The sequence below is a fragment of the Podarcis muralis genome, chromosome 8 (genome assembly GCF_964188315.1).
Source record: "Podarcis muralis chromosome 8, rPodMur119.hap1.1, whole genome shotgun sequence".
Classification (NCBI taxonomy): Eukaryota; Metazoa; Chordata; class Lepidosauria; order Squamata; family Lacertidae; genus Podarcis; species Podarcis muralis.
Genome location: NC_135662.1, coordinates 67,815,282 through 67,836,081, shown reverse-complemented (window position 1 = coordinate 67,836,081; position 20,800 = coordinate 67,815,282). Strand labels below are relative to the sequence as shown.

Here is a 20,800-nt window from a genome sequence, read left to right as displayed (position 1 = left end):
ATTTGATTTAGGGCATGTTCCAGCCACTTGCAGGTACAGTTTTGCTACCGTAACCCTAGGCAATAGGTACGACAATTCACCGTTGTATGGGGTGGCAAGTGACTTGTTTGGCCTTGAAAGTGGCCATGGGCATTTTGGGCATCCTGTTTTTCAAGCTGCAATTGACATTTCCCTTTTCATGAAAACTGGGTTATGTTCACAGTGTTAATGAGACCTTCCAAAAAATGCCTGCTTGGAACTAGAAGCGATCTGCAAAACTCAACTGACCTTTCCATGAACTAGATAGAACCGAGAAGGTAAATGCAGCAAGCACTCCCTTAGCATTTAGCACAGAATGAGGTAGCAGATACCCCCAGGGTAAAATCTGCATCCCTCAATTCTTCTTGCTTTAAGTCTAATGCTGTGCATCCATCCTAAAATATTGCCCAGTCCTGCCACTTACATGCTGTTTTGTGTTATGCTTTGTCCTTTGCCACCATGGATGTTGCTGCTACATCAAGGGCAAGAATGGTCGGTGGGAAAGGGTGGGTAGCATCTGTTGTGGAGGCCTTCAGCTTTGGCCGAGGGACACTGTGATGCTGACTGTGCTCTAAAAGTCTCGCGTTCTGGCTTCCTCCCTCTAGTGCTGGTACTGCTGATCTTGTCCATGAGAAGGCACAGGAAGCAGCCGTATATCATCGACGAAGACGAGAACATCCACGAGAACATCGTGCGGTACGACGACGAGGGGGGTGGGGAGGAAGACACGGAGGCCTTTGACATCGCGGCCCTGTGGAACCCGAGGGAGGCTCAAGTGGTGCTGAAGAGCAGGCAGGACATGATGCCGGAAATCGAAAGCCTCTCCAGATACGTTCCTCAAGCCTGCACGGTGGACAGCAGCGTTCATAGCTACGTGTTGGCCAAGCTCTACGAAGCCGACATGGACCTCTGGGCCCCTCCCTTTGACTCTCTCCAGACGTACATGTTTGAGGGCAACGGCTCTGTGGCCGAGTCGCTCAGTTCCTTGCAGTCTGCGTCCACGGACTCAGAGCAGAGCTACGACTATCTGACGGACTGGGGGCCCCGCTTCAAAAAGCTGGCCGAAATGTACGGCGCCACAGAAGGGAATGGGGCCCTTTGGTAACAAAGAGGCGAAGGCAGAGTACTACTCGGGTACTCGGCGCAGCCATCCGAATTTGTACTCAATCAGATATTGAGGACACAGGCGAGGTGGCCTCCTACAAATAGCAATATGGTGCTTGAGGGAGAATGCAGAAGAGGAGTGGAAATAAGTAAGAGCTCTCTCTGGATCAGCTTTACTCAGTTACATTAAGCTACATTTGTAAACGGCGAGAAACAGAAAAGAAAAGGGGTGGGGTGGGAGCATTTCCTGGGTGGTTCTTTATTTTAATGGCTACACTTGAAAGCTGCACTCCTGAAATAGAATGACACTATTCTCTTTTGCAGATCTTTTTTTTTAAAAACCCATGACAGCTTATTATGTTCTTTGCATCTGGGTGCAAAGACCCGTAATTTTCAGTTCTTGAGGAAATTGTCTGCAGAAAGCCTTCCCCAGTGGAGGATGCCCTCCTTTCCTAACTCGGTTTACAAAGCGGTCGCTCGCTGGCAAATTCAAGAAGGCACAAGACAATAGAACAAAAAACATGAAACTGGGGGTTTCTGTCACCAGCAAGAGCCCTTCAGCTCCCTAAAAAGGGGCCTGGCTTTTGCAATCTTGCACAGCAGAAGAGTTTGAGTGATGGGATGGGGGAAGCAGTTGAATGCACTCAACTTGAATAACAACTGACCTGTGTGTCATATGCATTAATACTAATATCAAATTAATGTATTTTGAGTCTCCTCGGCTTTTAAAAACTGTGACTCGGAATTAAACCGGGGGAGGGGGGGACACGCCTCTTTTTGCACTGTCGATGTTTCTTCCATGTGCCAAATGTGAAAATCAGATACAACCAGTGAAAGCCAAATAAAGAAAAGAAAATTATATGATAACCATATGGGGTTAAGAGGGGCTTTCCCAAACTATGCGAGATCAAACTGAGGGAAGTTTACACTGTAGGTAACCTACTTGAACAAATGCAGTATTATAGAGGAATAAATGGATGTAATAAATATTCCATATATAAGTTTTGTATATTTGTTAATAATTTTGGTAATAAATATAATGTGCTGGATACAGTACAGTACCTTAGAACCTCTTTTAATAAAAGTTAAACTGAAAGAAAAAAAATATATGAAGATGGTGTTTTGGATGTTTTATCAACCAGGTCTGAGACCCAAAGAGCTTCAACGCTCATCCCCCTCCAGCCAACCCTGCGTATTCCTTCCTGTACGCAATGTCACAAAATGCTTACACAATCCATACTTTCAAAAGGCGGCGTAGGTGAATGCCATATGTGAAACACAGGTCTAAAACAGCACTTCAGTTCAGTTCCACTGCTTCCTCCCAATAATGGCCTATATTTAGTGCAGAACACCTAGGCCCCTCTAAAATCAATGAAATTTAAAGAAGCAGTGAAACACTTTAAATTCCACAGAATTTAAAGCTGCTACTTCTGCTACAGAGGAAGCCTCCACAGCCTCCTCTTACGGTGGTGTTAAGCTGGTGTCTGAACCATACCACTGCAAAGGTGGGTAGGGAATAGGAAGAACAGCTGCTTCACACTTCCTCTGGCCTATTTTGCTCAAGTCAGAAGCTGTCTTGGGGCATTAGCCTGAACACACAATGGTTAAAAGAGTCCAGAGGTGCAGGCGACACCTACAAGCCTCACTTTCAATATCCCCATTGTAGGAATGGATTTAGGCACTAGGAGAGGATCTATCGTTTCGTTATTCTCCTTCCTCCGTCATGTTTGTGAGTACCATCCTTGGCAGCTTAAATTCAGAAGCTGAGACAAAGTTGATTTAACCTTCAAACAATAATCCAGGATGCTTTAAGGCAGACTGGATTTTCCTAGTATTACTCCTTTTCCCCCACTTAAAAACAATAATCACAAACGCATTGTTTTACGAAGAAACAAATGTAGTGCTTGCTTACATAATCTAGGGTCTTGAAGCAGCAGTTACAGTAGCAAAATGAAGGCGGGTTTAAAACGACTACCTAAGTCACAAAAGGGACGCGGGTGGCGCTGTGGGTTAAACCACAGAGTCTAGGACTTGCCGATCAGAAGGTCGGCAGTTCGAATCCCCGCGACGGGGTGAGCTCCCATTGCTAGCAGTTGGAAAGCACATCAAAGTGCAAGTAGATAAATAGGTACCACTCCGGCGGGAAGGTAAACGGCGTTTCCGTGCGCTGCTCTGGTTCGCCAGAAGTGGCTTAGTCATGCTGGCCACATGTACACCGGCTCCCTCAACCAATAAAGCGAGATGAGCGCCGCAACCCCAGAGTCGGCCACTACTGGACCTAATGGCCAGAGGTCCCTTTACCTTTAAGTAACAAAAAGTTCAAAAAAGGTATCTGAGCTGCAGGGCTCAGAGGTGCACATTTGATCACCTTGGAAGCATGATGAAGGAAGGGGAGGATTCCCAGGCAGGCAGGAATTATGTAGTGTTACAGCTTCCGGCCAAGGCGGACAAAGGAAGCGATCTCACAGAGCTCTCTCTAGGAAATTTACAGGAAAGCTCTATGAGCCTCAGCCCCTTCGTGTGCCTGTCTGGCAAAACATGAATTACTGGTTTGACTGCAGTAATGTTACACACCCGGGTAAACATGCATAGAAGCTCCTTTTGCACCTTAATAAGAAACACATGGAGGTTGTGCATGGCAGGAAGGAAGATGGGGGCAGTATATACATTCCCAGACCCCAAAGGATCAGGCTAAAGGCCTGAATGGGGCTAATATTATAGAGGGAGAGAAACTCCAAAGGCTATTGCAATCTGCCCCTCCGCTTGTCATCATGAGATTTGTCAAAAGTCTTATGCTGCCTTGAGGGAAGACCGTTGCCTCTGCCCTATCCCTCTACAAAAGGAGGAACGACCATTTGATGTCACACAATATTGACAATATGCCTGTTTTTATACTATCCAAGATTCTGGCTCACTAGACTCGGTTATTGCAGTTACTGCAACGATGAGTGTGCCATTTATTTTGTGTGGGGGGGGGTTGGGTTTTTTTAGAACACTGTTGCATCAGTATATTCAAAGGCAGCAACTGCTACCAAACAGCTGTTTGCCCTAAGGAAATGAATCGCAACCACACAAAGGTCAGACAAGGATTTTCCCCTCTGCTAGAAACTATGTTTGAGCACAGAAGCATAGCAATTTGCAGTATTTTGCACAATGCCATTTCCTATGCAACTCGAAATTGGGGAGAAGGGCTGAAGAAAACACAGCTATTATAAAATATTCCAAGTGGGAGCTAAAGCGGCAGTTGTATATTCTTAATTGCCTCAAGACTCCTGGCGCTGCAAATTCTCTATTCGCTGTCTGATACTTGTGTTTCTTCTTCTTAAGGCACTCACAGATGTTGTTCTAATCAGGGATGGTAAAAGAAATGCAACTCAAAATAACTCTCTTCGTTGGGGGTACTTCTGTTTGGAAGGGGTTGCAAAGCGCTGTTGAACAGTGATAGCTCTGACTCGCCTAACTGCTAGCTGATTCTGCTTGTTGTTTTTGGCACACATCTGTCTCAAGAGACAATGGAGTGTGCCTCTGGGGGTGAAGTCAAACGGCTGCGTTAGCAGCACCAGAGTGACTTTCCCAGGGCACAAGCCCAGGCAATGTGTATGGAGGTCCTGGGCTGCCCAGATGAGAAGACCCTTCTCTCAGCCTCACTGACATGGTCCAAAGTAAATCAGAGCATTACGTTTGTCACCAGCTGGGCTGTAGGAGTTGCCGTAAGGAGGTGTTCAAGGTGTCATCCAACTGTCTTGGGGACTCCAGATTTGTGAAGGGGAGGCACCCCCCAAACTCGGCCCTCCAGATGTTTTGGGACTACAACTCCCATCACCCCTAGCTAACAGGACCGGTGGTCAGGGATGATGGGAATTGTAGTCTCAAAACATCTGGAGGGCCGAGTTTGGGGGTGCCTGGTGTAGGGTTTACTCCTTAGCCTTTTCTTCTCCCAAATATATCCCACAAGGCAGCGGAGGTTTAGGATCAGAGTTTTCCTTCGCCTAGATGAGCTACTCTGCTTACTCCACCATGATTAGCAATGGTAGGGGTGGGGTTTTCCCCTCCTGAACCTCTAGATTATAAGTGACTATAACTATGATTCGGACTATGGAGTCAGTTACCTCAGTAAAGAAAATGCGTTTGTTTTAAATGCATTATAACACTGTATCACCAGATGGCGCTGTGGAGTTTTTCACCAACGTGATTTCCCATTATGAGGTTTACGTGTTTTCCTGAAACGTTTGTGTGTGTGTGTGTGTGTGTCTAGATCCAGCCTATAACTCTGATCCACGTGCAAAGACACTACTGTCAGAACACCCCTAGCCCCTAAGTCCATTGAGCGTTCAAGGGCTTCATAAATTCTTTTCACTCTTGGGCATCCCCAAGCCAAAAACATTTCCAAACATCCCAGCATGCTCCCACTAAAATCCCATGACTAGGTCTGCAACAAAACGTAGCAGCATATGCTCACCACCTAGCAGAGGAACCTCTTGCTCAGGGTTCCAGCTAGCCTTGATTTCCTCCAACACTGTCCATTCAGTTATCACCCCAAACAGTTCTATGTGTGTCCCACCCCCCAATTTCCAACAGACATGCTATTATGTGGCTATTGAACCTGCTAATCCTCAATGAAGTTTTTTGAGAGGTTTCCCCTTGGGTGGTACCTTGCACTTTTTAAAACCCTGGAGTTCCCCCTGTATCGCTAACACCTACCTCGGTCCTGTATACCTGAAGGAGCGTCTCCACCCCCATCGTTCTGCCCGGACACTGAGATCCAGCGCTGAGGGCCTTCTGGTGGTTCCCTCATTGCGAGAAGTGAGGCTACAGGGAACCAGACAGAGGGCCTTCTCGGTAGTGGCGCCTGCCCTGTGGAACACCCTCCCTTCAGATGTCAAAGAGATAAACAATTACCTGACATTCAGAAGACATCTTAAGGCAGCCCTGTTCAGGGAAGTTTTTAATATGTAACACTGTACTGTTTTTAACACTGATTGGGAGCTGCCCAGAGTGGCTGGGGAAACTCAGCCAGATGGGCGGGGTATAAATAATAAATTATTATTATTATTATTATTATTATTATTATTATTATTATTATTATTATTATTATTATTCCTCTTGTTTCTCAGTAGCCCGTTCTGGTTCCAAGCTACTGCAATTTATCCTACTGTTTATGAGAAACTTTCTGCGATTCCTGCAGTAGAATTCTGGGAACATATGCATGGAATCTGTGCAACAAAATATTCACAAATATATTAATATAGAGGGGGAATTAGCCAACTGCTTTTATTATACAGTGGTACCTCGCAATACGAATGCCTCGCAAGACAAAAAACCCGCTAGACGAAAGGGTTTTTTGTTTTTTGAGCTGCTTCGCAAGACGATTTTCCCTATGGGTTTGCTTCGCAAGACGGAAACGTCTTGCAAGTTTGTTTCCTTTTTCTTAACACCGTTAATACAGTTGCGACTTGACTTCGAGGAGCAACTCATAGAACACGGTGTGGTAGCCTTTTTTGAGGTTTTTAAAGACTTTGGTGATTTTTGAAGCTTTTCCAAAACTTTCCCGACACCGTGCTTCGCAAGACGAAAAAAATCGCCAGGCGACAAAACTCGCGGAACGAATTAATTTCGTCTTGCGAGGCACCACTGTATAATAACTACAGCATGCTACCCTCACAAACCTGGTTGTATCATAATTTAACTTCTTAGCAAGAGGCACTGGGAACGTATTTCATTATTCCAAAACTGCTCCGGATAGTAGCGGTACCATCAGAGGAGCCAAAAAAATCAGGAGAACAGCTCCTCCCAGAGGCAACCTCAAATAAACAAAGGACCTTATAAATAGATTAGAAGAAGAAGAAAGGCGGCATCATTTTTACTGTGAAGCTATTAGATGACAGACAGACAGAGAAAGTGGTATAGGTGCTTCAAAGGGAGGGGGTTATGCATTCTGCTATAAGCCCCTGTCCTCAAAACAGGCAGGAAGAGTTAACTGTTCACTCTCAGCGAGGAGAAGTGGCTTCTGCAAACGCAGCTGGACTGGGGGGGGGGGAATCTCTCCCATCAGTTCCTCAGCGCCCCCCCCCCTTCCAATTTTTTTAAAAGCCCACTTCAAGCTGATTCAAAAGATCGCTCAAAGACATGTCTGCTGCCACAGATGAGGGCACCAGGTGGGCTGGATGCGGGGGGCTTCATTTCCAGCATTCTCTCTCATGCCCCCCCAGCCCAAAATCCTTCACATATTCGATCTACCACTACTTGCTCAGCGAAGACTAAGGTCCCTCGCCTCTCCTTGTGCAGTCTGTGTGGCGAGTATAACAGAAGGAAAGGGTTGCATCTGATTACAACTGATATCTAATATTCCTGGTGTCCAGTCAAAGCTGAGTGTGAGCTACACAAAGAGCTGAAAGTCACATTTCTACAGGTATAATGGACAGGAGGAAGGCCTCTGCGGGCACCAAAGCAGGCATTGGCAGGTGTACAGACACCAATGAGTGTTGCATCGACAACCCTGGCCTCTTGATCCCAGCCATCAGAGCTGGTGAAATTGAGCCGGGGAAGGTTGATCAGGCGTTTCCAGGGAACTGCAAATGCTTCCTTGCATTAGGAGGGAGTAGTGCAGCCACGACTGAAAAAGCCAGCCCTAGACTCAATGGATTGCAACAACTATTGCCCCGTCATAAATACCGTATCTTTCGCTCTATAAAACACACTTTTCCCCTTCTAAAAAGTAAGGGGAAATGTGTGTGCGTCTTATGAAGCGAATGCAGGCTGCGCAGCTATCGCTGAAGCCAGGAGAGCAAGAGGGATCTGTGCGCACCGATCCCTCTTGCTCTCCTGGCTTCAGTGATAGCCGCACGAAGCCTCTTCAGGGCAACAGGAAGAACACTCCCCCTGCCGTGAAGAGGCTTGGCACGGCTATCCCAGAAGCCAGAACAGCAAGAGGGATTGCTGCGCAGCGATCCCTCTTACTGTTCTGACTTCGCTTCACTCGAGCGGCGCTGCACAGCTCTCCCTCTCTGCGCAGCGCCCCTTCAGCGAAGCGGGAGGAGAAATGGAGCCCCTTCCATTTCTCCTCCCACTTTGCTGAAGAAGGGAGAGAATATTTTTTTTCTTGTTCTCCTCCTCTAAAACTAGGTGCATCTTATGGTCAGGTGCGTCTTATAGAGCGAAAAATACGGTACTGCCTTCCTGCAGAAACTAATTGTGACGGAACCAACTGCAGACATTTCTGGATGAGACCTGGATGTCCTGGTTCCATGGATTCAGGCCTGCATTGTGGGAGGGAAATGGGCAATGAAAATTATCCACTTCACACCAGAAGATGTGTGTGTTTAAGTGATTTCAATGAAATAAATGCTTGGCCTTTTTGGGCATCACATTCCTAACTTAAACTCTTGATCTCAAGGTCGTGGGTTCGAGTCCCCACATTGGGCAAAAGATCCCTGTATTGCAGGGTGCTGAACTAGACAATCCTCACAGTCCCTTCCAACTCTACAATTTATCTTCTGCTGCAGCTGTACCTGTTTATCTACTTGCACTGGTGTGCTTTCGAACTGCTACGTTGGCAGGAACTGGGACAGAGCAACGGGAGCTCACCCTGTCGTGTGGATTTGAACTGCCGACCTTCTAATCGGCAAGCCCAAGAGGCTCAGTGGTTTAGACTACAGCGCCACCCGCATCCCAAAACTACATAAGAACTGAGCCACCAACAGGCTATTTTCAGCAGCTACAGTCACTCGGGATACTGAATAGCACTTTTAGGCTACATATGATGCTGAATCCATCATCCAAAATCTAAGGGGCTGAAGTGCCCATATTTCCCTTGCTCCTTTTCATCTGGACCTAACTCCACACACATCTGTTTCCTGCCACCACATCCTCTTTGGCAACCCCACATGAGTACAGAACTGAAGCGGGTGGTTCATATAAAGAACAAGTAGATTGGTCTCACAACATGCAAGGTGTATTTCAGTCTGTTTCAAAACGCTGCCTCGGTGAACTTCAATGTCGTGTTCTTTTTGCTGAACCACAGTGCCACCCAGCGGTGCAACTGCAGACTGCCCATATTGTGAATACTTTCTTTTTGAGATGTGTGTAGAATTCAAGCGTAGGCCTATCCAAAGCGTTAACATGCAAGAGCATGCAAGTCAGATCTGAATGTACACAGAAAGTGAAACTCCTCGCCAAAATAGATTTCCCAAGCCACAATTTAATAAAACAACCGATAGTAAAAGCAAGAAGAATCTAAAATGCTTCTTTTGCATCACAGGCAGGAGAAGATTTAGGAAACGATATGCAGCTCAAGCTCATGCATGCATATTTGGAAATATTTCACTAAGTTTAACGGGACTTACATTCAGGGAAGTGTACACTGGGTTACAGCCTAAAACTGCATTCTTAAGCGAGCTTAAAGGTAAAGGTACCCCTGCCCGTACGGGCCAGTCTTGACAGACTCTGGGGTTGTGCGCTCATCTCACTCTATAGGCCGGGAGCCAGCGCTGTCCGCAGACACTTCCGGGTCACGTGGCCAGCGTGACAAGCTGCATCTGGCGAGCCAGCGCAGCACACGGAACGCCGTTTACCTTCCCGCTAGTAAGCGGTCCCTATTTATCTACTTGCACCCAAAGGTGCTTTCGAACTGCTAGGTTGGCAGGCGCTGGGACCAAACGGCGGGAGCGCACCCCGCCGCAGGGATTCGAACCACCGACCTTTCGATTGGCAAGTCCTAGGCGCTGAGGCTTTAACCCACAGCGCCACCCGCGTCCCACGAGCTTACTAGGGAGTAAAAGCCTTTGGACACAGTGGGACCAACCTCTGAGTAAATATGCATAGGATGTTTGCTTATTTAATATATTTATATATTTTGCGTAATACTTAACATAGTCTCGAAGCAGTTCACCAAAAACAAACAAATACAACAATGAAAAACAAATACAATCATGGAACTGTGAAAACTACAATGCAAGGCAATACAATCTTCCAAAACGAAAACATAGCAGCACATTGTGAAACATGTTTAGGGCCAGCGATTCCACATCCTGCCCACAAAATGCAACAGTTGCCCCACTAACTAATACACACATCACATCCTAATGCCGCCTTATATCTGCACAATACAATATAGTCGTACCATGGATCTCGAACGCCTTGCGACTCAAATGTTTTGGCTCCCGAACACCACAAACCCGAAAGTGAGTGTACTGGTTTGCAAACGTTTTTGGAAGCTGAATGTCCGACGCAGCTTTCGCACTTCTGATTGAGTGCAGGAAGCTCCTGCAGCCAATCGGAAACCACACCTTGGTTTTCAAATGTTTTTGGAAGTTGAACAAACTTCCGGAATGGATTTCGTTCAAGAACCAAGGTACGACTGTACCCGCAACTCATAGAATTGTAGAATCATAGAGTTGGAAGGGACCCTAAGGATCATCAAAGTCCAACCCCCTGCAATGCAGGAATATGCAGCTGTCCCATACAGGGACCGAACCTGCAACCTTTGAGTCATCAGCACCACGCTATAACCGACTGAGCTATCCAGGCTATCATTCAATAGCACACATCCCATTCTATTCCCACACTTCCACCACAAACACACCACCCACTCGATCACCAGTGTGGTGTAGTGGTTGAGAGCGGTGGACTCGTAATCTGGTGAACTGGGTTTGCTTCCCCGCTCCTCCACATGCAGCTGCTGGGTGACCTTGGGCTAGTCACACTTCTTTGAAGTCTCTCAGCCCCACTCACCTCACCAACCACTATCACTAGTCATTCCTTAAACTCAACAAAAACGTACTGCATAAACACAAGGAGACAATGGAACCATTCGCTGGCAGAAAAATTGGCTTATCAGTGAGTGGCAGCATCTCTCTAAGGCATGGGTAGGCAAACTAAGGCCCGGATCCGGCCCAATCGCCTTCTACATCTGGCCTGTGGACAGTCCAGGAATCAGCGTGTTTTCACATGAGTAGAATGTGTGCTTTTATTTAAAATGCATCTCTGGGTTATTTGTGGGACACAGGGATTTGTTTATATATATTTTTTCAAAATATAGTCCGGCCCCCCACAAGGTCTGAGGGACAGTGGACCGGCCCCCTGCTGGAAAAGTTTGCTGACTCCTGCTCTAAGGTTTCAGACTGGGACAGACTGGAGATGCCAGGAATTGAACTTTGGCCCCTCCACATGCAAGGTAGATGCTCTCGCACTGAGCCTTACACTTAGGAAGTCTCAATCTCTGACATCTCCAACCACAGATAGCAAAGAGTGGAATCCTGGAGAGCCACAATATTGAGCTAGATGGAATAATGGCCAGAGTATCTGCAAACCTTCCACCTTTTTCTCCTCATCAGTATCTGTTTCACAAAGAGTTTTCTTGGCACACGTGTATTGCTGCTACAGCCACAACCTTAATTGCTTTATATCCATTTACCCCAAAAGACTAATTTGAGTCATGCAGTCGCAGCAAATGTGGCTTCACCTGCTGTTTTCCTGCTTGCTAGGGCACTGCAGATTTATTTTTTTATTTAAAAAATGGCATTTGTAATTAAAAGCGACACAGCTGTATAATGTGCCTCTCAACCCATGAAGGGGAAAAGTTCATTTAAAGAAGTTAAGTGTATATATAAGCTGAGTAGTAACAGAACTGGCTATGGGAACAACGTGCTCGCAAAAAATACTTCATCTGGTTTCAGTGACCATCTGGCTGGCCACAGTCAGAATGCTGAAGCAGATGAACTCTTGGCTCTGATTCAGTAACACATTTTCATGCTACTCTGGGGGATAAAGAAAATGCAGAGAGACTGGGTGCTTCCAGACTGTCATTATTTTTCAGATGGGATTTGATCACACACCCGCAAATTCAGGTCGCCACAACTACAGTTGATTGGGAGGTCCTGAAAAACAAACCCGCCTCCTAAAGAGATCAGACTTTTTGCAGTAAGGAAAGTGATGGGGAAATGTGCTGGGAAACACAAGGCAACTCTTGCTTCAATGAAACGTCATCTAACCTCCCCCACAAACCAATCAGAATGCTCCGTAAGTGGTCAACATCATCTGGTCTCCCCACAAAGAAACAAGGAACAGGTTGTCTGGAATTCATACAATGAAGCCTCAACTTTGTGGACAAACACTGAAAAACTTTTCGGAGATCTGAAAACAACACTGGGACTACATACAACATAACTCAACAAAGCCACAAATGAGAATCTTGTCATTGAATTAGCATTACAGTGGTACCTCAGGTTACATATGCTTCAGGTTACAGACTCCACTAACCCAGAAACAGTACCTCGGGTTAAGAACTTTGCTGCAGGATGAGAACAGAAATCGTGCTCCGGCAGCACGGCGGCAGTGGGAGGCCCCATTAGCTAAAGTGGTGCTTCAGGTTAAGAACAGTTTCAGGTTAAGAACGGACCGCTGGAATGAATTAAGTACTTAACCCGAGGTACCACTGTATTTATATGTTTATTAGCAGCAGATAAGTGCTGTGACACATTCAAGCAGGTTTCACAGCAGCTATGATACATAGCAACTGAGGACATTTAGGATTGGTGTTGAATTGATTTGCTGATTATTCAAGAAAGTCTTATGCCTCAGACATCCTCAGAGTCCTGTTGGGTTACGTTGAAGGTCCATCTAGTTCACCATTCTGTTCTCCACAGTGGGAAGCCGAGAAGGAGGTTGAGAAGGCAACAGCCTTCTCCCATCTTTGCTTCATGGTGGGACATTATGATGATGAACATCTCAGCCATCTCAACTACTAACTCTCAGTAGACTTTTGTCTCTTGCCTCTCTTAGGCGTAAAGCAAATGCATGGACCCTTTGTGTGTTTTTCCGGGCTAATTTCATGCATTTAAGGGGAAAGAAGCGTTGCTGGAGTGAGATTCTTTGTATGGGGCATGTGCCCACCCCCAAAAAGCTTCAGCCCCCTCCATTCTCAACCTTCATCCATTGTTGCAAAGGTCTGGTGGAAGATTCAGTTCAATGCAGTTAGGATCCTCCCCCCCCCCCAACATTGTGTAGAACTCCTGATCACCTGGAGGATTCCAACCACATCCAACTGAATGTAGTTAGAATTCCCCTTCACTGGGGAAAGAGGTGAGGGCATACATGGGGACTCAGCCAGCATATGCCCCTAACCAGCTAGGTCCCTTACAACAACCTCTGAATGCCTAACACATCCGAATCCTGCTTGGACTAAAGGGTCAGTGGCCATGGGTTGTACCCAATGTTAGTCCTACTCAGAGTAAATCCACTGGAAGGAGCGCCTCCACCCCCATCGTTCAGCCCGGACACAGATCCAGCTCCAAAGGCTTCTGGCGGTTCCCTCACTGAGAGAAGTGAAGCTACAAGAAACCAGGCAGAGGGCCTTCTCGGTAGTGGCGCCAGCCCTGTGGATTGCCCTCCCATCAGATGTCAAGGAGATGAGTAAGAACCTTTGGAAGACATGTGAAGGCAGCCCTGTATAGGGAAGCCTTTTAATGTGTAACATTTTAATATGTTTTTATATATGTTGGAAGCCGCCTAGAGTGGCTGGGGCAATAATAAAAAAAATTGTGATGATGATGATGATGATGATGATGATGATGATGATGATGATGACGACGACATGAACCTTTCAAAAGCACTTTTACCATCATTGCTTTAAGGAACACCTGGGACTGTTTAGCAGGTGTCATTAACTTGCTTGCTTACTTCTCATTCTGGGTCGCATTCTCTTATCTTGCCTTTGCCAGGCTTGGATCAGCACTTCTGCAAAACACAATCCGCATCAAGCAGCCTGATTGTGCCGAATGACTTACTGGCGGACACAAGGTTTAAGAAGCATTTTATCCAGACTCTTTATCTTTGCAGGCCGAGGAAAGAAAAGTTAAGCATCAGACAGCTACAGTGTCCTAATGAATGGACGTGGCATCGGATTGGCTGTGATGCAAAATGACCTGTACACAAAAGCCCATCAGAATCCAGCTTTCCAATAATGGCACTGTGGGAAAATTCTCATGCACCCATTAACATTCAGTGGAGGAAACGGGCTATGCCTATCTCATTAATCACTTGGCGCAACACAAGTAATTTCCGCGAATGCTATTTTGACATCGGCAGATCATTACCCTATAACAAGAAGCTACTCAATCGTCATTACATCTCGGCTGTATAAGTAATTGGAAGTGAAGTGGATATTGTGAAATTGTTTTGAGGCGCCACATGATTGACATAAATATTTGCTCATTATGGCTCGTTCTCATTATGTTCCATCTAAAGCTGCAGTTGCAGCATCGCTGGGTGTTACTTTAAATCAAGTCTAACCATTTGGTTAAGCTGGTGGCAGCGTGATTAAGGTGAACAGCTGTGAATGGGAAGAACAACGCATGGGTGTGCCTCCAAGATGATAAATCAGGGGTGGGGGACCCTTTTTCACTCCAAAGGCCATATCCCTTTGTGGACAAGTATCTGGAGGCTTATTCTGGAGGGGCCAGAAAGCCAAGTGGGAGGAGCAACAGTTGTGACTCCTCCCTTTGTACAGACAGGCTACGTTCTAGCTTCATAAAAGTCACAAGTTTTCTACACACGAACGTCCCACTCTGCTTCCCATTACTCCATCCAGCCAAACGATAAGCATGATCATAATTCAAAGGCACAGTCCACCAAGGCAAAAGCACTTGGGGAGAGTGTATGGCAGGGTCAGTGACAGTTGTGGCTGCAATCTCCTTCCAGCCCACCTCTGAAGGAGTGTAGCTTCTACAAGAGCACAGGTCACCCGATCACAATAAATGCAAGAAAAACATCACCGTCACAAAGGGACATCAATACTCTGCACGTACTTTTCACCCTTATGTCCTGGCACTCTTTCACGGGGCCAGAAAGTTTGTAAACAAAATGTGGCATGCCACAAGTTGCACATGCTCAGAATGCCAAGATTACCATTCAGCCTATTGTATCTGTGTGGAGAGAAGAGTCCCATGTGGCTTTGTACACCTTCTGAATGGGACTGGATCCTCTAGATTCTAGAAGGCTACAACTACTGCAGTTAGAAAAATTATCTCTGGTGCTTATATTGTTCCAATAAATAACACTTTCAATATCTGGCTATTATCTGACATCATCCGAGCAAGCTACCTTAAATCTAAGGAGGTGTTTAATTTTATTTTAATTTTCATTGCTTTTTGCACAGAGGGTGCATTTATCTGATTTATAGCTACGCTAATAAACATTTTTACCCACTGCCTTGTGGGGCACCTTCGGGACAAGAAAAGCCTGAGTAAAACCTACAGAAATCTGGAAGTAGAGCCCCCTAAGATGGATGGATGGTGTCTTGTACACCTCTTTCCGGCAACTCCTGAAGCCAAGCTGGTGCCAAATGTATCACTCTGCTTTCCTTTGGACCACATCAGTGAAACCAAGAGGGGGGTCTTGCCATTCGGGCAGCACAGGACCTCCATACACACTTCCCAGGCATGAACCCCAGGGAGGTTGACAGTGATTTGGTTTCACCCCCAGAGGCAAACTCCATTGTTTCTAGAGTCAGACGGATGCTAGCAACAGCAACAGCAACAACAAAAAATATGCATTTTACTGTATTTGCAATGTCCTACGGCACAAGTGGGACACGGGTGGTGCTGTGGGTTAAACCACAGAGCCTAGGACTTGCCGATCAGAAGGTTGGCAGTTCAAATCGCCATGACGGGGTGAGCTCCCGTTGCTCGGTCCCTGCTCCTGCCAACCTAGCAGTTCAAAAGCACATCAATGTGCAAGTAGATAAATAGGTACAGCTCTGGCAGGAAGGTAAATGGCGTTTCCGTGCACTGCTCTGGTTCACCAGAAGTGGCTTAGTCATGCTGGCCACATGACCCGGAAGCTGTACGCCGGCTCCCTCGGCCAATAAAGCAAGATGAGCGCCGCAACCCCAGAGTCAGCCACAACTGGACCTAATGGTCAGGGGTCCCTTTACCTCTTACCTTTACGGCACAAGTGATATGTATGTATTGGATTGGACCTTTGCTTTTTTTTCTTAAAAAAATATGTTTAGGAGTACTCTCATTTTGACTCAAATCAGGAAAAATAAATACAGTAAATGGACAAAAGTACGAAGAACATGCATTACACCAGGAAAGGAAAGGAAGCCGCCATCGGAGGTGGTAACAATGAAACAGGCCAATCACCATGCTAGATTCCACCTCCTACTTCACACATTAAACGCTTGCTTCCATCTGAGACTCTGGAAACTGTGACTGGATATGAGGCCGCCATTGAGGGTAGCAACAGAACTGACAATTCACCGTGCTAGAGAAGAAACATTATATATATATATATATATTCTCCCGTTAGAGTCACAAAATGTTTAGGGGTATGCATATCCCTGTGTATGCCCCAGAAAGAAGAAGAAGAAGAAGAAGAAGAAGAAGAAGAAGAAGAAGAAGAAGAAGAAGAGGAGGAGGAGGAGGAGGAGGAGGAGGAGGAGGAGGAGGAGGAGGAGGAGGAGGAGTTTGGACTTGATATCCCGCTTTATCACTACCCAAAGGAGCCTCAAAACAGCTAACATTCTCCTTTCCCTTCCTCCCCCACAACACACACTCTGTGAGGTGAGTGGGGCTGAGAGACTTCAGAGAAGTGTGACTGGCCCAAGGTCCCCCAGCAGCTGCATGTGGAGGAGCGGAGACGCGAACCCGGTTCACCAGATTACGAGTCTACTGCTCTTAACCACTACACCACACTGGCTTGGACTATATTTCAGCCAACATTTGATTTAATATTTCAACAGTCAACTGATTCTTTCACCCCCCACTCAGTTGATTCCCCTACTCAAATTTTAACCTTTGTAATAGAGAAGTAAACATCAAGAATTAGCTAGATACTGTAAATAGTTCAGAAGGAGTTGACCAATTATAATGGCTAAAGGTGGCCAAAGGCATCAGAAGCCTTACCCACCCACCCCTTTTCTTCTTCTTTTCCCTGTCCTTTGGAGAATTACTGACGACAACAATGTTACAGTGCTTCAGAGGAAGAAGTGTGCTGCAGATGTTAACTGATACTTTTGATTAATTTCTATAGCACACTGAGCTGTGGGCAGATGGATTAAAGACCCCATTTGATCTTGAAGAAGAAGTTTAAAGTTGCTTTGGTGAATAAGTGCCCAGGGGATGCAACGGATTATCTCATACAAAGGATTAAGAGAAGAAAGGGCATTTAAATGTAGGTAGAAATAAAATGGCATGTTTATCATTTTATGTATGCGCATCTGGCTTGGGAATATAAGGGGCGCCAACGCTCATATATACATTCCTGCATAAATTCATTCATGCATATACAAATTACAACACACTCCATTTACACTCCCTAAGATGAGTAATTTCTTAGCGTAAATTGCACATGTGGGAGAGCATGAAAGCACATTCCCCAACCGCCCATACAGTCTTGATAGTGAACGGAGTGTTGTAATATACAGTTACTGGCTCACACATGTGTGCATGAAAAGGTTAACATCTAGATAAATGTGTTATCTGTCTAAACCCAAAATTTTAATTATTTTCCCTCAAAATACACTTTTCTAGACGTACTCTCTCAAAATACATGTTTATTTTATTTTTTTACAGTCATACCTCGGGATGAATACGCTTCAGCTTAAATATTTTCAGGTTGCGCTCCATGGCGACCCAGAAGTAACGGAGAGCATTGCTTCCAGTTTCGCCACACGCACATGCGCAGACGCTCAAAATGACGTCACGCACATGCGCGGAAGTGGCGAAATGCAACCCGCAGACGCGCAGTCATGTTTTACGTTCGCTTCAGGATGTGAACGGGGCTCCAGAACGGATCCCGTTTGCATCCAGAGGTACCACTGTATTTTATTTTACAATTTTTATACATTTATTCCTGGGAACTGCATTTTGCTAAGGAAGGGTACCTGAGGGTACCTGAAGGAGCGTCTCCACCCGCATCGTTCAGCCCAGACACTGAGGTCCAGCTCCGACGACCTTCTAGCGGTTCCCTCACTGCAAGAAGTGAGGTTACAGGGAACCAGGCAGAGGGCCTTCTTGGTAGTGGCGCCTGCCCTGTGGAACACCCTCCCATCAGATGTCAAGGAAATAAAGAACTATCTGACTTTTAGAAGACATCTGAAGGCAACCCTGTTTAGAGAAGTTTTTAATGTTTGGTGCTTGAGCAGCAAGGGAAACCCAGCCAGATGGGCAGGGTATAAATAAATTGTTGTTGTTGTTGAGTTGTCAGAATTACCCTCACAGAGCTACAATTTCCAGAGTTCCCTGTGAAGAGGGAATGGCTGCTGAACCACTCTGAGAATTGCAGCTCCTCTGTGATCAAATTGTAAAAACAAAGCTTCTGCATGTGAGTATGTGCTCTGTCGCTGAGCTGGCCTCCTCTTCATAAAACAGATGCACAATTCCCAGACTTCAAACCAGCAAGACTGGACTGCAGCCCTAAGATGGCTTGGGATCACTCTCGCTCCAAATGGGGAGCTGGAGTTTTATATTTTCACCATGAACGCCAGATCTCAGGTAGTAACTGGGAAATACTGGCTTGCGAGTGCTTTACCAAAGGTGTCAACAAAAGAGGTTTAAAGACTGTCTCAAGGCAAATTTTAAAAAATGTACTATAAACACCAACAATTGGGAAACACTTGACTATGAGTGCTCCAATTGGAGAACAGCCTTTACCAAAGGTGTCATGGGCTTTGAAGACACTCGAACTCAGGGCGAAAAAGAGAAACATCCTAAGAGGAAGGCACGCTTGGCAAACCTTAACAATGATCAACTCCTGCCTGGAAATCTATGTCCCCACTGTGGAAGGACGTGTGGATCCAGAACTGGCCTCCACAGTCACTTACGGACTCACTGCTAAGCCCGTGTTCATGGAAGACCATCTTACTCGGCCACGAGTGATTGCCAAAGAGAAAAGAGTAATAAAAGGCATTCTGATTTCACAGTCAGAAATCAAGGTTAGAGACTGGGATTCTCTGCCATGAAGCAATGTTGCTGTGTAGATCGTAGCAAGGGGAAAGAGTCACTCACAGTTTTCCTGAGATTTTCAGGCAATCCTTTCTCATTTGTCTGATAGTGACACCCGTGTCATTGCTCAAAACTTTGACGGCAAAGCTTGGCACCAGAACAAAATGATGTACGGTACTTGATTCTCCCCCACCACCAAAAAAAGAGATCACTCTGTCAACCCACTTAGCACCTTATTAACCTTTACCTTCAAGCTGTCCATATGCTGCACACATTTTGCCATATGGTGCATGTGAAATGAACACTTCTCAACTGTAAATTATATATATGCCAAAATACTCTCCTGCTCTGGAGGGTAGGATTCGAACCAATGGATTCAAGCTACAAGGAAGGAGATTCCGACTAAACGTCAGGAAGAACTTTCTGACAGTCAGAGATGTTTGACAGTGGAAAGGTCTCCCTCAGGAGGTTGTGGACTCTCCTTCCTTGGAGGTTTATAAGCAGAGGCTGGATGGCCATCTGTCATGGATGCTTTAGCTGAGATTCCTGCATTGCAGGGGGTTGGACTAGATGACCCTCAGGATCCTTTCCAACTCTACAATTCTTTGGTTCTACTTTTTAGAACCATACAGCTGTACAGCAAATTCCCCCTCTGCCGATGAGGAATTGAGACTGAGAGGCACATTTATTCACAGCAATTCAATGAATTCATGGCCGAGTCCAATAGGGGAGCCTGGGGGACATGGGTACTCTACAACTACTTATGCACATCTGAACATGCAGCTCAGTCTAAAATAAATAAATAAATAAAATAAAATAAAAATAATTTATTATTTGTACCCGACCCATCTGGCTGGGTTTCCCCAGCCACTCTGGGCAGCTTTCAACAAAAGATTAAAAATACATTAAAACGTCAGACATTAAAAACTTCCCTAAACAGAGCTGTCTTCAGATGTCTTCTAAAAGTCAGATAGTTCTTTAGTTCCTTGACATTTGATGGGAGGGCGTTCCACAGGGCAGGCACCACTACCAAAAAGGCCCTCTACCTGGTTCCCTGTAACCTCACCTCGCAGGGAGGGAACCGCCAGAAGGCCCTCGGCGCTGGACCTCAGTGTCCAGGCAGAACGATGGGGGTGGAGATGCTCCTTCAGGTATACTGGGCCAAGGCCGTTTAGGACTTTAAAGGTCAGCACCAACACTTTGAATTGTGCTCGGAAACGTACTGGGAGCCAATGTAGGTCTTTCAGGACCAGTGTTATATGGTCTCGGCAGCCACTCCCAGTCACTAGTCTAGCTGCCACATTCTGGATTAATTGCGGTTTCCGGGTCACCTTCAAAGGTAGCCCCACGTAGAGTGCATTGCAGTAGTCCAAGTGGGAGATAACTAGAGCATGCACCACTCTGGCGAGACAGTCCGTGGGCAGGTAGGATCTCAGCCTGTGTATCAGATGGAGCTGATAAACAGGAGCTGCGCACCTGCTCCTTCAGGGGCAGTTACCCCATTCAGGACCAGGGAATCCTTCACACCAGCCCGCCCCCTGTCCCCCAAGAACAGTACTTCTGTCTTGTCAGGATTCAACCTCAATCCATTGGCCACTATCCAACCTCCAACCACCTCCAGGCACTCACACAGGACCTTCACTGCCTTCACTGGTTCTGATTTAAAAGAGAGGTAGAGCTGGGTATCATCCGCATATTGATGGACACCCAGCCCAAACCCCCTGATGATCTCTCCC

At 46.1% G+C, this 20,800-nt stretch overlaps 1 protein-coding gene and 1 long non-coding RNA gene across 3 annotated transcripts in view; one reads left to right on the top strand and one right to left on the bottom strand.

The window, feature by feature from the left end:
* CDH20 (cadherin 20) overlaps positions 1–2,217 on the top strand; it is a 163,256-nt gene extending 161,039 nt beyond the window's left edge. For both annotated transcript variants that reach the window (XM_028737906.2, XM_028737905.2), the window contains exon 12: positions 624–2,217. In XM_028737906.2, the coding sequence (XP_028593739.2) occupies positions 624–1,123 (500 nt within the window). In that variant the 3' untranslated portion in view covers positions 1,124–2,217. The remainder of the gene's footprint in view (positions 1–623) is intronic.
* LOC114600988 (uncharacterized) overlaps positions 1–20,800 on the bottom strand; it is a 73,550-nt gene that overhangs the window by 12,528 nt on the left and 40,222 nt on the right. The window lies entirely within an intron of this gene.